At 38.5% G+C, this 16555-nt stretch overlaps 1 protein-coding gene across 1 annotated transcript; it reads right to left on the bottom strand.

The window, feature by feature from the left end:
* Positions 1 to 14328: 14328 nt before the first annotated feature.
* On the bottom strand, positions 14329 to 15246 carry LOC129687358 (vomeronasal type-1 receptor 4-like). Its single transcript, XM_055621702.1, has one exon. It carries the CDS (start codon positions 15235 to 15237, stop codon positions 14329 to 14331), a length of 909 nt encoding a protein of 302 aa, XP_055477677.1. The 5' UTR covers positions 15238 to 15246.
* Between the last annotated feature and the right edge of the window lie 1309 nt (positions 15247 to 16555).

Here is a 16555-nt window from a genome sequence, read left to right as displayed (position 1 = left end):
AGGTAGGGAAAATCCCCTTGGCCAGAAGATGATTTTTCCTGAAGGAGTCCTCCTCTACGGGAAGAAATCAATGTATCTTTCAACGAAAATGTTAAATCCAAAAAATTCCTGACACAGACCGTCCAAGAAATCCAAGACAATATGAAAAGACAAAACCTAAGAATAATAGGAATAGAGGAAAAAGAATACTCCCTTCTCCAAGGCCCAGAAAATATTTTCAACAAAATCATTGAAGAAAATTTTCCCAAGTTAAAGGAGAGGCCAATAAGAATACACGAGGCCTACAGAACACCCAACAAATTTGACCAGAAAAGAAAATCCTCCCGCCACATAATAATCAAAACAGTAAGTATACAGAACAAAGAAAAAATACTAAAAGCTGCAAGGGAAAAAGGCCAAGTAACATATAATGGCAAACCCATTATAATCACACCTGACTTTTCAACAGAAACTATGAAAGCCAGAAGGGCCTGGACAGATATCGTGCAGACCCTAAGAGAACACAGATGTCAGCCTAGGCTACTATACCCTGCAAAACTCTCAGTCCTCATAGACGGAGAAAACAAGATATTCAATGACAAAAACAAATTTCAACAATACCTACACACAAATCCAGCATTACAGAAGATACTGAAAGGGAAAATACAACCCAAGAAAATTAGCTTCTGTCAAGAAAACACAGGAAATAATTAACCTTACTACAGTAAAACAAAAAGCAACCAAGTACACAACTTTATGACCACAGCTAACATCAAAATCAAAGGATCTAACAGCCACTGGTCATTAATCTCCCTCAACATCAATGGACTCAACACTCCAGTAAAAAGACACAGATTAACATAATAGATACGTAAACAAAACCCAGCAATCTGTTGCATACAAGAAACACACCTAAGGCACAAAGATAGACATTACCTGAGGGTAAAAGGTTGGAAGATGACTTTCCAAGCAAATGGACCCAAGAAACAAGCAGGAGTAGCCATTCTAATATCTGATAAAATAGACTTTCAACCAAAATTAATAAAAAGAGATGGGGAAGGACACTTCATATTCATCAAGGGAAAATTCCACCAAGAAGACATCACGATCCTGAACATCTATGCCCCAAATACAAGAGCACCCACATTTGTAAAAGAAACATTGATGCTAATACTGGCAGCCAAACTTTGGGCAGAATGCAGGGATACTTAGGAAAATGTAGGAGAATAGTAGGACTCAGAGCAGACAGAGGCTCCACAAGAAGACCAACAGAGCCAACTAATCTGGGCCCATGAGGGCCTACAGAGCCTGATGCATCAACCAAGGACCAGGCATGAAGAGGACCTAGACCACTACTCAGATAGCAAATAGGCAGCTCAGTTCTCTATGTGAGTCCTTCCCTACTAAGGGGAGCAGGGGCTTCCTCTGATATGGACTCTGCTGCTAGCTCTTTGATCACTTCCCCTTGGTGGGGGACTATCGCCAGGCCACAGAGGAAGAAGATACAGGCAGGCCTAATGAGACTTGATAGGCTGGTGTCAGATGGTAGGGAAGGAGTTCTCCTTCTTTCTGAGAAATAGGGGAGGTGAATAGAGGGGAAGAGGGAGGAAGGGTAGGACAAGGAACAGATGTGGGTGGAGGCTACAACCAGCATGTTAAGCAAATAAATTATAAAAAATAAATTTAAATAACTATAAATAAATAAAACTAAAAGGTGATCATAGAAGAAAATTTTCCCAACTAAAAGAAAGAGGTGTCCATAAATATAAAAGAGGCCTACAGAACACCAAATAATAGGCTAGACCAGAAAAGATCCTCCTCATATCACATATAGTCAAAACACTGTATCTGCAGAACAAAGAAAAAATATTAAAAGCAGCAAAGGGAAAAGGCCAAGTAACATGTAAAAGTAAACATATCAGAAGCACACCAGACTTCTCAACAGAAACTATCAAAGCCATAATGGCTGGGATAGATGTCATACAGACTCTAAGAGACCACAGATACCAACCCAGACTACAAAATCCAACAAAGCTTTCGATCAACATAGATGGAAAAAACATTCCATGACAAAACTAAATTTAAACAAGATCTACACGGCAACCCAGTCCTATGGAAACTATAGGAAGGAAGCATTATTAAAGCTGAAATCACACATCAATCCCAACACCTTAATAGTGGGAGTTTTCAACACTCCATTCTCACCAAGGGACAGATAATCTAGACAGAAGCTAAATAGGGAAATAATGACACTTGCAGAGGTCCTAAATCAAGCAGACATAATAGATGGCTACAAAACTTTTCACCCAAAATCAAAAGAGCATACCTTCTTTTCAGCACCTCACGGAACCTTCTCAAAAATTGAACATATATTTGGGCAAAGAGCAGGCCTCAACAGATACAAGAAGATAGAAATTATCCCATGTATTCTATATAACCGTCATGGCCTAAATAAATGAATTAGAAACTAAAAAAAATTAAAGAATCAATGAAACCAAGAGCTGGTTCTTTGAGAAAATCAAGAAGATAGACAAACCCCTAGCCAAACTAACTAAAAGGAAGAGAGATACTGCCCAACTCATCAAAATCAGAAAAGAAAATGGGTACATAAAACGGAAACAGAAGAAATCTGAATAATCATTAGGACTTACTAAAAAAGCCTATATGCCACAAAATTTGAAAATCTAAATCAAAGGGACAATTTTCTTGATAGATTCCATTTACCAAAATCAAATCAAGATCAGGTAAATGGATTGAATAGTCCTATATCCCCCAAAGAAATAGAAGCAGTCATCAAAGTCTCCCATCCATAAAAAGTCCAGGGCCAGACTGTTTCAGTGCAGAATTTTACCAGACCTTCAAAGAAGAGCTAACTCCAATTCTCTTCAAACTATTCGACAAAATAGAAAAAGAAGGAACATTACCAAACTCATTCTATGAAGCCACAGTCACCGTGGTACCTAAACCTCACAAAGACCTAACAACAAAAGAGAATATCAGAACTATCTCTCTTATGGACACTGAGGCAAAAATACTCAATAAAATATTTGCAAACCAAATCTAAAAATACATAAAAGATATCATCCACCATGACCAAATAGGCTTCATCCCAGGCATGCAGGAATGGTTCAATATATGGAAATCCATCAATGTAATCCACAATATAAACAAACAGAAGGATAAAAACCACATGATCATCTCCTTAGATGCTGAAAAGGCATTTGACAAAATCCAACACCCATTCATGTTTAAAGTCTTGGAGAGATCAGGGAAACAAGGCACACACTTAAACGTAGTAAAGACAATATACAGCAAGCCTATAGCCAACATCAAGATAAATGGAGAAAAACTTAAAGCAATCCCACTGAAATCAGGGACAGGGCAATGCTGCCCACTCTCAATGTATCTCTTCAACATAGTGCTTGAAGTCCTAGCTAGAGCAATAAGACAACTAAAGGAGATCAAGGGGATACAAACTGAAAGGAAGTCAAAGTATCACTATTTGCAGGTGATATGGTAGTTTACAAGAGCAACCCCAAAAATTCTACCAGGAAAAAAACTTTAGCTAATAAACACCTTCAGCAAAGTTATTGGATACAAAAATAACTCCAAAAAGTCCAGTGGATTTGGGGAGGGGCATAAGTGGAGAAGGAAGAAGAAGGGAGAGATTGGGAGAGGAGGAGGGAGGGAACTACAGGGGGGATACAAAGTAAATAAAGTGTAATTAATAACAAAATAAAATAAAATACCATCTGGGGCTATCTCCATCTCTGATCTCAAGCCATGCTACAAAGCAATAGTAATAAAAAAATGAATGGTACTGGCATAGAAACAGAATGGTGGGTCAATGGAATCGGATAGAAGACCCAGAAATAAACCTACACACCTACGGATACCTGATTTTTGACAAAGAAGCCAAAAAAAAAACATACAATGGAAAAAAGATAGCATTTTCAACAAATGGCGTTGGACTAACTGGATGTCTACATGTAGAAAAATGCCAATAGACCCATATTTATTACCCTGCACAAAATTAATGTCTAAGTGGATTAAAGACCTCAACATAAAATCAGATATACTAAATCTGTTAGAATAATAATTGGGCAAGAGCCTTGATCTCATTGGCACAAGAGACAACTTCCTGAAGAGACCACCAACAGCACAGGCTCTTAGATCATCAATCAATACATAGGACCTCATGAAACTGAAAAGCTTATTCAAGGCCCAGGAAACAGTCAACAGAACAGAATGACAGCCTACAGACTGGGAAAACATCTTCACCAACCCTACATTTGACAAAGGGCTGATATCCAAAATATATAAAGAACTCAACAGACCAAGTAATGCAATTTATAAACAAAATACAGAGGTAAACTGAAAATTCTCAACAGAGGAATATTGAATGGCAGAGAAACACTTAAAGAAATATTCAACATCTGTAATCATCATGGAAATCCAAATCAAAACAACCTTGAGATTCTACCTCACACCAATTAAAATAGCTAAAATCAAAATCCAGGGATGACACATGCTAGAGAGGTTGTACAGAAAGGGGAACACTCATCTTTTGCTGGTAGGAATGTATACTAGTACAACCACTTTTGAAATCAATCTGGCGTTTTCTTAGACAATTAGGAATAGTACTTCCACAAGATGTAGCTCCTAGGCATATATCCAAAAGATGCTCAAGTATACAACAAGGACATTTGCTCATCCATGTTCATAACAGATTTATTCATAATAGCCACCATCTAGAAACAACCCAGATGTCCCTCAATTGATGAATGGATACAAAAATTGTGGTATACTTACACAATGGAATACTACTCAACAATTAAAAACAAGGAAATCATGAAATTTGCAGGCAAGTTGTAGGACCTAGAAAAGATCATCCTGAGTGAGGTATCCCATAAGGAGAAAGACACATATGGTATATACTCACTTACAAGTGGACATTAGACATATAATATGGGATAAACATACTAATATCTCTACACCTGAAGAAACTAAGCAAGAAGGAGGACCCTGTGTAAGATGATAAATCATCCTCACTCAGAAAGGTAAATGGGATGGACATCAGAAGAGGGAGAAAACAAGGGTCAGGACAGTAGCCTACCACAGAGGCCCTCTGCAAGACCTACTCAGCAAGGTATCAAAGCAGATGCTGAGACTCAGCCAAACTTTGTACATAGTGCAGGGAAGCTTATGAAAATAGGGGAAGATAGTAAGTCTGAGAGAAGAGAGGAGCTCCACAAAGAGAACAACAAAACAAAAAAAAATCTGGCAATAGGCGTTTTTTTCTGAAACTGATACCCCAACAAAGGACCATGAATGGAGATAACTCACACACACTGCACAGATGTAGCCCATGGCATCTCAATGTTCACGAGGGATCCCTAGTAAGGGGAAGCAGCCTTACATGGCCACAGAGGAAGACAATACAGCCAGTACTGATGAGACCTGATAGTCTAGGGTAGGAGGGAAGGGGAGGAGGAACTCCCCTATCAGTGGACTTGGGGAGGATCATGGGAAGATACGAAGGAGAGAGGGTTTGATTCGGAGGGTACCAGGGAGGGGGCTACAGGTGGGATACAAAGTGGATAAACATTAATTAATAAAAAATAATTTAAAAATAAAATTTAAAAAGAATGGTGGGAAGGATAGAAGGACCCAGAGAAGACAGGAGCTCCATAAGAAGACCAACAGAGCCAACTAACCAGGGCTCCGGGGTTCTGTGGAGACTGAATCACCAACCAAGAACCATGGACAGACGGGATCTAGGCCCCTATACAGATGTATCTGATGGCCAGCTGATGTTCTCATATGAGTTCCCATGTAAGAGGAGCAGAGGCTGTCTCTGAAGTGGACTCTATTGCCTGCTTTATGATCACTTCTCTCTTGTGGGGTTGCCTGGCCAGCCACAGGGGAAAAGGATATGCTCTGTCCTGATGCAACTTGATATGCTTGTATGGGTGGGCACCGGGAGCTCCTCTTCTCTGAGGAGTAGGGGAGAGAGGGTAGGAGGAACAGGGATGGAGGGTGGGATCAGGAGGAGAGTAGGGAGAGGCTACAATCAGGATATAAAGTAGACAAATAAATAGAAATTAAACATTAAAAAAAGCAAGAAAATCATGAAATTTGCAGGCACATGAATGGAACTAGAAAAGATCATCCTGAATGAGGTAACCCAGAAGCAGACAGACATGTAGGGTATATACTCATTTGTGAGTGGATTTTAGCCATAAAATATAGGATAAATCTACTAAAATCTATATTCATAAAGCTAAATAACAAGGATTATTCTAGAGAAGAAGCTTATCCCTCGTTCAGAAGGGCAAACAGGATAGACATTAGAAGTAGGAGAAGATGTTGGGTGGGGTCTTTTATGTATAGAAAAGAATTAATCATACTACCTGTAAATAGATAGTTTTACTTCCTATTTGCATCCCTTTCTTTCATTCTCTTGTTTAATTTCCTCAGTTTAATACTTTCACTCTAAACAGTTTATTGACTAGCAGTGGAGTGAGTACAAACTCTTCTCTTTTTCCTCATTGTAGTGAAATACTTTGATTTCTTTTCACAGTCGGTATTATGTGTGCTCTAAGTTCGACACATGTATCCTTTAATATGTAAAAGAATAACTCTTCATCATTTTCTCCATGACTTTTATGATGAATTTATGATAGCAAGTATCAAAGGCTTTTTCTGCATCTAATGAGATAATGATAAGCTTTAGTCTTTGAGTCCAATGCAATGAAGTATATTTGTTTGTGAGTATATCACTGAAACATTATTTTGTCTCTGAGATGAGGCAGATTTATTATGGTGAATACTTTTTTAAAAATAAAATCATTTGCTTGTGAAGAACTAACCAAAAAAAATCATATAATGAGGTTAAAGTAGCCATTCAGACAAAATCTTGGCTAATCCCAAATTCTATACATCTCAGTGAACGGCTATTCTAATTCAACTACTCAGTGAGATTCAAGTGTCCCACCTTGAGACATCCTTGGTACTTCTCAGGGTCTGTAAAATGCAGCACAGCTATCCTTTACTTTATTACTGATATCCATTGATAAGTGAGTAGATACCATGTTTGCCAATCTAGGTCTGTGTTACATGACTCAGAATGATAATTTCCACTTCTGTCCATTTGTCTGCAAATTTTATGTCATTGTTTTTAATAGCTGAGTAAGATTCCACACACACATCTGTCTTTAATCCAGGAAATTTTACTTCTGTGATTGTGTTGAAAACATTTTCTGGGCCTTTGAGCTGGGATTCTTCTTCCTCTAATCCTATTATTATGCTTAGTCTTTTTATAGTGTGCCATATTTCCTGGATGTTTTCTGTCAAAATTTTTAATTAGGTTTAACATTTTGGGGGGATGATTCCATTTTCTTCTATAGTATCTTCAAAACCTGAAATTCTTTCTTCCATCTCTTTTATTCTGTTGGTGAAACTTCCCCTTGTAGTTTCTTCTTAAATTGCCAAATTTTTCATTTCTAGAATTCCCTCAGTTTCAGTTTTCTTTACTGATTGTACTTCAATTTTCAGATCTTGAACAAGTTGTTTGCTTGTATTTTCTTGGCTTTTTGAATGGTATTTCTTTGTTTCCACTTTAAGAACATATGTCATCTTCATCTGGTTGTTTTAAGGTTTTCTTTTTTCCTTGTATTTCGGCTATGGTGGTATATTTGGGTCCAGCTGAGGTAGAAAATTTGGGTTAAGGTGGAGGCACACTACCATGTCTGAAATTGACTGTACTTATTCACTACAATCTAGATATCTAGTTTGGGAATAATTTGAGGTCTGTTTGCTAATTTAGGGATTTGTCTTTGTTGTGTGAGTGTTTTGTTAGCAGGTTTCTGTTTCCGGATTTTTGGAGCGTGTGATAGCTTAATGTCGACTGTTTTCCTACTCTGCTGAGCTGTGCTTTTCACAGGGGTACATGGTGGTGTTGGGGGCTGGCATGAGGTAGGGAAGAAAGGCTAAAAGAGAATGTATTTGTGATCTGTTGCTGATGCTGTCAGAAAAGAAAGGAAACCTGCAGAATGTTTCCTGCAATGGACCTCTAGATAGATGAGACTGGGGTATTTCAGTGTCTGAAGGAATAGGAGAGCCATTGTTCTGCCTTCAGAATCCTTGTCCCCATGGAAAAAGTGGTCTGTGTGTTTAACAGTGGTAACTTCTTTGTGTTATGGATTAAGATAATGCAACAGGTTTGGGGAGAGGCTAAGAAGAAGAAGGCCCATGGTATCCATATGAGATATGAGCATGAAGGCCAAAAAGACTGCTGCAGGAGGTTTGTTGCAGTGCTTAGGATGAGTTTGGGATGGTGGATCTTGGGGAACAGACAGTAGAAAAGATTTGTTTGCAAAATACCTAGTTTGTGGTAGAAATGGCCTGTGGATTACCAGGTGTGCCTACATCGGTTGGGGGATCGGATAAAGTAGTGAAAATCTAAATGAAATGGACAATTTTCTTGATGGATTCCACATACCAAAGCTGAATCAAGACGACATAAATCAATTAAATAGTCCTATATCCCCTAAGAAAATAGAAGCGGTCATCAAAAGTCTCCCATCCAAAAAAAGCCCAGGGCCAGATGGTTTCAGCACACAATTCTACCAGTCCTTCAAAGAAGAGCTAACTCCAATTCTCTTCAAATTTCCACAAAATAAAAACAGAAAGAATATAACAAAACTCATTGTATGAACTCACAGTCACCTTACCTAAACCTCACAAAGACCCAACAAAGAAAGAGAATTTCAAACCAATCTCCTTATGAACTTTGATGCAAAAATATTCACCAAAATATTTTTAAACCAAAGTCAAGAACACATCAAATATATCATCCACCATGACCAATGAGGCTACATCACAAGCATGGAAGGGTGTTTCAATATACGGAAACCCATCAATGTGATCCACCATATAAACAAAGTGAAAGAAAAAAAAAACACATGATAATCTCCTTAGATGCTGAAAAGGCATTTGACAAAATCCAACACCCATTCATGTTTAAAGTATTGGAGAGATCAGGGATACAAGGCACATACCTAAACATAGTAAAGGTAATAAAAAAAATAGTAAAGGTAAAAAAGTAAAAGGAGCAATCCTAAGCCAACATCAAACTAAACGGAGAAATATTTAAATCAATACCACTGAAATCAGGGACAAGGCAAGGCTGCTCACTCTCTCTATATCTCTTCAACATAGTTCTTGAAGTCCTTGCTAAACAATAATACAATTAAAAGAGATCAAGGGGATACAAATTGGAAAGGAAGAAGTCAAAGTATCACCTATTTGCAGATGATATGATAATATACCTGAGTGACCTCAAAAATTATACCAAAGAACTCCTACAGCTGTTAAATACCTTCAGCAAAGTGGCTGGATACAAAAATAACTCAAAAAAATCAGTAACTCTCCTGTATACAAAAGACAAAAGGGCTGAGAAAGAAATTAGGGAAACAACACCCTTCACAAGAGCCACAAAGGACATAAAGTACCTTGGTGTGAACCTAACCAAGAAAGTCAAAGACTTGAATGAAAAAAATTTCAAGTCTCTGAAGAAAGAATTAGAAGAAGATATCACAAGATGGAAAGATTTCCCATGCTCATGGCTTGACAGAATTAACATGGTAAAAATGGCCATCTTACCAAAAGCAATCTACAGATTCAATGCAATTCCCATCAAATTACCAACACAATTCTTTATAGACCTTGAAAAAAATTCTCAACTTCATATGGAATAACAAGGAACCCAGAATTGCTAAAACAATCCTCTACAATAAAAGATCTTCTGGAGGGTATCTCCATCCCTGATCTCAAGCTGTACTATCGAGCAACAGTAATAAAAACTGCATGGTACTGGCATAGAAACAGAATGGTGGCTCAATGGAACCGAACAGAAGACCCAGAAATAAACCCACACACTTATGGACACCTGATCTTTGACAAACATGCCAAAACCATACAATAGAAAAAAGATAACATCTTCAACAAATGGTGCTGGTCTAACTGGATGTCTACATGTGGAAAAATGCAAATAGATTCATATTTATCACCCTGCACAAAACTAAAGTCCAAGTGGATTAAAAACCTCCATATAAAACCAGACACACTAAACCTGTTAGAAGAAAAAGTGGAAAAGAGCCTGGAACTCATTGGCACAGGAGACAACTTCCTGAACAGAACACCAACAGCACAGGCTCTAAGAGAAACAGTCAATAAATAGGATCTAATGAAACTGAAAATCTTCTGTAAAGCAAATGACACTGTCATGAAAATAAAATGAATGCCTACAGATTGGGAAAGAATCTTTACCAACCTTACATCTGGCAGAGGGCTAATATCCAGTATATATAAAGAACTCAAAAAAATTAAACAGCAACATATCAAATAATCCAATTAAAAATGGGGTACAGAGCTAAACAGAGAATTCTTAATAGAGGAATATCGAATGGCAGAGAAACACTTACAGAAATGGTCAATGTATTTATTCATCAGGGAGATGCATATCCCACCAACACTGAGATTTCACCTTACACCCATCTGAATGGCCAAGATAAAAAACTCAAGTGACAATACATGCTGGAGAGGATGTGGAGAAGGGGAACTCTACTCCTTTTCTGGCACTTTCTCAGACAATTAGGAATAGCTCTTCCTCAAGATCCAACTATACCACTCCTAGGCACATATCCAAAAGATGCTCAAGTATATAACAAGTACATCTGCTCAACCATGTTTGTAGCAGCTTTATTTGTAATAACCAGAAGCTGGAAATAGCCCACATGCCCCTCACTTGAGGAATAGATACAGAAATTGTGTTATGTCTACACAATGGAATGTTACTCGGTGATTTAAAAAAAAAAAAAAGGATATCATGAAATTTGCAGGTAAATGGTGGAACTGGAAAAGATTATCCTGAGTGAGGTATCCCAGAAGCAGAAAGACACAAAGGGTATATACTCACTCATAAGTGGATATTAGATATATAATATAGGATAATCATACTAAAATTTGTACACCTAAGGAAGCTAATCAAGAAGAAAGACTATGGCTAAGATACTCAATCTCCATTCAAAAAGGCAAAGAGGATGGACATTGGAAGAGGGAGAAAATAGGGAACAGGAGAGGAGGCTATCACAGAGGGCCTCTGAAAGGCTCTGCCCTTCAGAGTATCGAGGCAGATGCTGAGACTCATAGCCAAAGAGGGCTGAGTGCAGGGAAACTTATATAAGAAGTGGGAGATAGGGGAGGACCTCCTCCCCTTTCATCTGACCCTGTTTTATCAGGTATCTTCAGGGCTGGCTGCAAAGTCCTCCTCTGTGGCCTAACAGACTGCTCCTCCCCGGGGGGAAGGGGGGTCAAACAGCCTGCCCTTGAGATCCTGTTAGAAATAGTCCGTGTTCCCCTTACTTTGGAAAACTACTTGGTTACTGAGCTACCACAGGCCACATCTGAGCAGAAGTTCTAGGTTATATCCATAGATGGTCCTTGGTTGAGTGTCAGTCTCAGAAAAGACCCTGTGCCCAGATAGTTTGGTCCTTGTAGAGCTCCTATCCTTTCCATATCATACTAACTTCCCTTCTTTCATATGATTCCCTGCACTCTGCCGAGGGTTTGGTTATGAGTCTTAGTGTCTGCTTTGAAACACTGCTAGGTAGAGTCTTTCAAATGCCTTTTGTGGTAGACTTCTGTCATAAGTTCAATGCACATCCCAGTGGACTTGGAAAGGGGCAGGGAGGAGACCAGGGAGGGAGTGTGGGGTTGGGGAGGGAATGAGGGAGCGGGATACAGCTGGGACACAGAGTTAACAAAATGTAACTAAAAAGAAAAAAATAATAAAAAAATAAAAAAAAAGAAGTGGGAGATAGTAAGACCTGGAGAGGACAGGTACTCCACAAGGACAGAAACAGATCCAAAAGTTCTGGACACAAGGTGTCTTTTCTGAGACTGATACTCTAGTCAAGGACCAGTCATGGAGATGGCCTGGAACCCATGCACAGAGGTAGCCCATGGCAGTTCAGTGTCCAAGTGGGTTCATAGTAATGGGGACAGGGACTGTCTCTGACAGATACTGATTGGCCTGCTCTTTGAACACCTTCCCCTGAATGGGAAGCAGCCTTAGCAGGCCACAGAGGAAGACAATGCAGCCACTCCTGAGGAGACCTGATAGACTATGATCAGATGGAAGGGGAGGAGGACCTCCATTATCAGTGGACTGAGAGAGGGGCACAGGTGGGGAAGAAAGAGAGAAGGTGGGACTGGGAGGGGATGATGGAGGGAGCTACAGGGGGGATACAAAGTGAATTAAATGTAATTGATAAAAATAAAAATAATTAAATATATTAAAATAGAAAAAATTTGTATGCAAAATACCTAGTGTTGTGGTAGAATTGGCTTGTAATTATCAGGAGTGCCTGCTTCAGTTGGGAGATTGGATAAAGTGGTAAATAATGGGAGGGAGGGTAGGAGTAGACGGTTTGTTAAATTCAAACAACATGTAGGAAGTTCAGCAAAATGGCTGCATCTGGTGTTCTATTGCAGCACTGAGGTGAGACTGAGCAATTGGATTTAGAGGAAACTGAGAATGGTGAAGTTACTCAGTAATCTCAAATTTTTCTCTTAATTCCGTTCAGCTGATATGTTGCCAAAGAATGTCTGCTGCTTTTGGAGGCAGGAATGTTGGCATGAATTGAGGGAAGGAAAGTTGGGGAAGAAGATCTTTGAGAACAATTGGGGATGGAGATAGAAAATGGAGGCCACAGCTGCTTTCTTCAAATGAAGCTCAGTATGAGACTGGGTGTACTGGTTCTGTGAAGGTATAGGAGGAGGTGTCTGATTCTTATGCCTTCTGTGGAACTACTTTCTTTCTTTTCTTCAACTCTGATATGTTACTCTTTATTTAACTTACTGTTTGTCATTATTATCCCTTAGAAATTTGTATTATTCTGATGAGAGACAGAAAGATAGCATATCCAGTAGGAAGGAGAGGTGGCAAGGAACTCTAGGGATTGGGAAGATGGAAAACAATATTCAAGAGACATTAAGAGAGAAAGAAAATCTCTTTTTAATGAAAGAAAAAATTCAAAATATGTTAACCTACATATTTAATGCAATGCCTTTCAAAATTCTGTTGCCATAATTCACAAATAAAAAGAAAAAAAACTATAACTAGTATGACATCACAAAACACTACAGATAGCTATGGCAATCCTAGGGGATAAGAACAAACCTGGAAGAGGACAATGCTTGACCTCAAAGTACACTACAGAATCATGATAATAACAACAACTTTGCATTGGCACAAAAAAGTCAAACCCATCTAGGAAAACAGTACGATTACATAAACAGACAAAATTATGCCAACCTAATTTATTATAAAGCCTGAAGCAGTAATTTAAAAAAAAAATCACCTAAAAAGCAATTGTGTTGAGATGAATTCAAAGAAGAATGCTGCTGAACATTCTACAAACTAATTCCAATAATACTCAAATCAGTGAGAAAAAAAAGAAATACATCTTACATTATTTTTGATGAAACCAAGACAACCCAGATGTTTAAAAACAAGAAAATACACAACAAAAAGAGAAAATTATAGAGCAATCTTCCTGTAGTATGTAGATATAAAATTCTCTATGAAATATTAGCACAGAAAATTTAAGATGACATCAAAACAATTATTGATTTGAAATTGATTTTTTGTGCAAGGTTCAAAACCTAAGAATGGTGTTGTTTTGTTTTTGTTTTTGTTTTTTCTTGGTGGATAAGGAATGTGCTTGGTTTTATTGGTAAAAGTTGAAAGAACTGTTGTTAAATGTTCAGAGCAAACCAACAGGAATTTCTATGAAATAACTCCAAGCATTCTACCAGAGAGGCTATGGGTAAAGGAGATTTCTGGAATGCATGTAGGATAAGGCGGTGGTCACTAGACCAGGAACTCATGAAGCACAAGTTCATGGCCAGCTCTGGTTTCAGTCTTCCTTGTACTTAAACTTCAGGACTTTCAGTGTCTCAGTGAAATAACAAAGCAGTCAAGATGGCCTGATAGGATGAAAGCCAAGTAGGCAGCAAATCTAATTATTATCTCCTTTACACATTAGACAAGTAAGAGGAAGACTCGAGGAGAAAGAATTTTCTGTACAATGAACCATCTACACTATGAGCAGCTCATGTACGCTACTAATTCAACCAGTTGACAAAACTCCAATAGTCTTATTTTTTTAATCTTAGAAAGACAAGGTGCTACCTGTTTAAATTTCTGTATTCACCTTTTAAGGGTCAAGGGTTAGTAAAAATCTGTATACCATAGAAAACATATCATTTCAATAAATAAGATTAAATATATTTAATTTCTGATCTAGACCATATAAGCCTGGACAAAATTGAACAAGGATTCATAAGAACAAAAGATGGAAAACACAGAGACATGACAGGATCGATTTTCTCCAGCCACCAGTGATTATGAAAAAGAGCAATGCAACCTCGTAAGATGGAAGAGAGAGTATAAAAAGCCAGAAAGGTGGAAACTAGGAGCAGGATGTTCTGGGTGGCCCTGGAGTCAGGGGAGGTTCTGTTGGAACCATGAGTGCTGCGGATGTGTTGAACCCTCTGCTTGTGTCTGTACAGGATGATAATCATAGACATGCTGGACCAGGCAATGAGCACAGAAAGAAAGACTTCAGGACACATCACTAATACTGCATAGAGTAAGTCACTGATTTCATTACGGACAAATATAGTGCAGTATCCATAATCTCGTTTTCTGGTCACATTTTTACTGTTCCTACTGATAAATGAGTGCATAATGGAAATGAAATTTATCAACATAAAGAAGATCCAGAGGATGGAAATGGAGGAGCCAATGTACTTGGCAGCTCTGTGTTTATAATCCTTCCAACAGGATTCCCTGGGACTAATAGTCATGGCCTGGCAAACACTCAAAAGGCAGGTGGTGCCAATGGACACACTCCTGCTAATTCCTTGAATGTATATCAGGAACCTGCATGCAAAATCATTCAAGAACTGCTTCATCCCGAAAGCTGTCATTGTGTTAGGCACTCCAAAGGAAAGAATGATCAAGGCATTGGCTGTCATTATGTGCATGAGAATCAAATCTGTGGGCTTTAATGTGCACTGTCTGTAGTAAAGAATGAGATAGTATAAAATAAGAGAGAAATTTCCCAGAATTCCAGTTGTAGTTTGTAATAGGAAAATGATTCTGAGGGCCACATTCCAGAAGTCCATTCTGTGATTCTACACGATTTCCTTGAGGTAATGGCTATGGGTTTCTCTGGTCAAAATGAGTAAAAAATAGTATAGTTTGTGGAAGAAGAGTATACTTTGTATCCATGAAGCTGCTGACAGGGTAAAACAGTCAGTTCTTAAAGGCCAGCCTACACCTCATAAAAAATGTCATCCCACACATTTTGACAAAAGTAGTCAATTTCCATGTATGTTACTATGATATTGCTGAATAACTCAGTATGGATATATTGATGGAAGTAGTGCCGCCAAGTTTCATAGAAAATGCAACGTTTAGGACCATGTAATGTTGCCTGTGAAAAACAATGAAAAGGTGACATCACACACAAACAGAATTCTAGAACATACTAATATTGGCTAGATAAAATATAAAAGTGGGTATTTTAATAATGACAAAATTTTAATTATATTGATTATTAAGGTGTATCTTATCCAAAACTACAATAGAGTAAATAGTAAGAAAGTTATACTACTGTTCAAAGTATGTCTGTGGTCTCCGAGAGCGTGGGGGTTCCTCCATCTTTTCTCATCTGGAGGCATCCTTCATTTAACCTGAAACTGATAACCCCACACCCCTTTATTCCCTTTCGTGAAAAGTCCCATGGGAAAGTACACAGCCCTGTTCTACAAACTCAGCTGCAAACGATATTCTGTTTAGCTGCTCGCTGACTTCACTCCTCCCTGCAACTCTCACCCAGCAGGTATGTTTCTGGGATCTCTGACTTTTATTTAACATAATATATTTATTGATATCACACTCAGTTCCTATCACACTCACTTCCCAGTCCTTCCAGTGATCACAGCTCCTTGCCCTGTGTTCTCCTTCTCCCAGTTGGACAAACAGTTCCAGCATCAGAAGCACTGACTCCATGCTGAGGACTGCAGTGTGGGGCCTAGGGACAGTTCTGTTCAGTATTTGATCTGTTTCTGTGAGAGCCCATGCATTTTCTTGTCCCCTCCTGTGAGTGTACACAGCCCCATTTTTCATCAGATCAGACCTTTGTAGTGGAGGCCTGATGGCTGCAAAGGAGCAAGACAGCTATAAATTGCTCATTGTCAGCTGCACTGAGCTCTATTTGGCCACCTTATTTCCTAATCTCATGAGTTCATTTTAAAAATCATATTCTCATAAGACTTACCATTTTGTTTTCTTAGTTGTTCCAGAGATACTGTGGCCTCAGCAGATTTCTTTTCTTCTAGTGAGTTATCTTTAATAATTCATAGGTCTTTGAGATTCCACAAAGTCTGCTGCAATCCAGGTGGCTAACAGGATCTGTTTTTTTCTGCTTGTTTTTCAGTA

Source organism: Psammomys obesus, unplaced genomic scaffold (genome assembly GCF_907164565.1).
Source record: "Psammomys obesus unplaced genomic scaffold, mPsaObe1.curated_primary_1811, whole genome shotgun sequence".
NCBI classification, from domain to species: domain Eukaryota; kingdom Metazoa; phylum Chordata; class Mammalia; order Rodentia; family Muridae; genus Psammomys; species Psammomys obesus.
The sequence above is the reverse complement of the archived record's forward strand: the minus strand, read 5'-3'. Positions and strand labels throughout refer to the sequence as shown.

Bases quoted from the DNA above. Each gene is read 5' to 3' on its own strand.
- LOC129687358 (XM_055621702.1), bottom strand. From the start codon at position 15,237: ATGGACTTCTGGAATGTGGCCCTCAGAATCATTTTCCTATTACAAACT.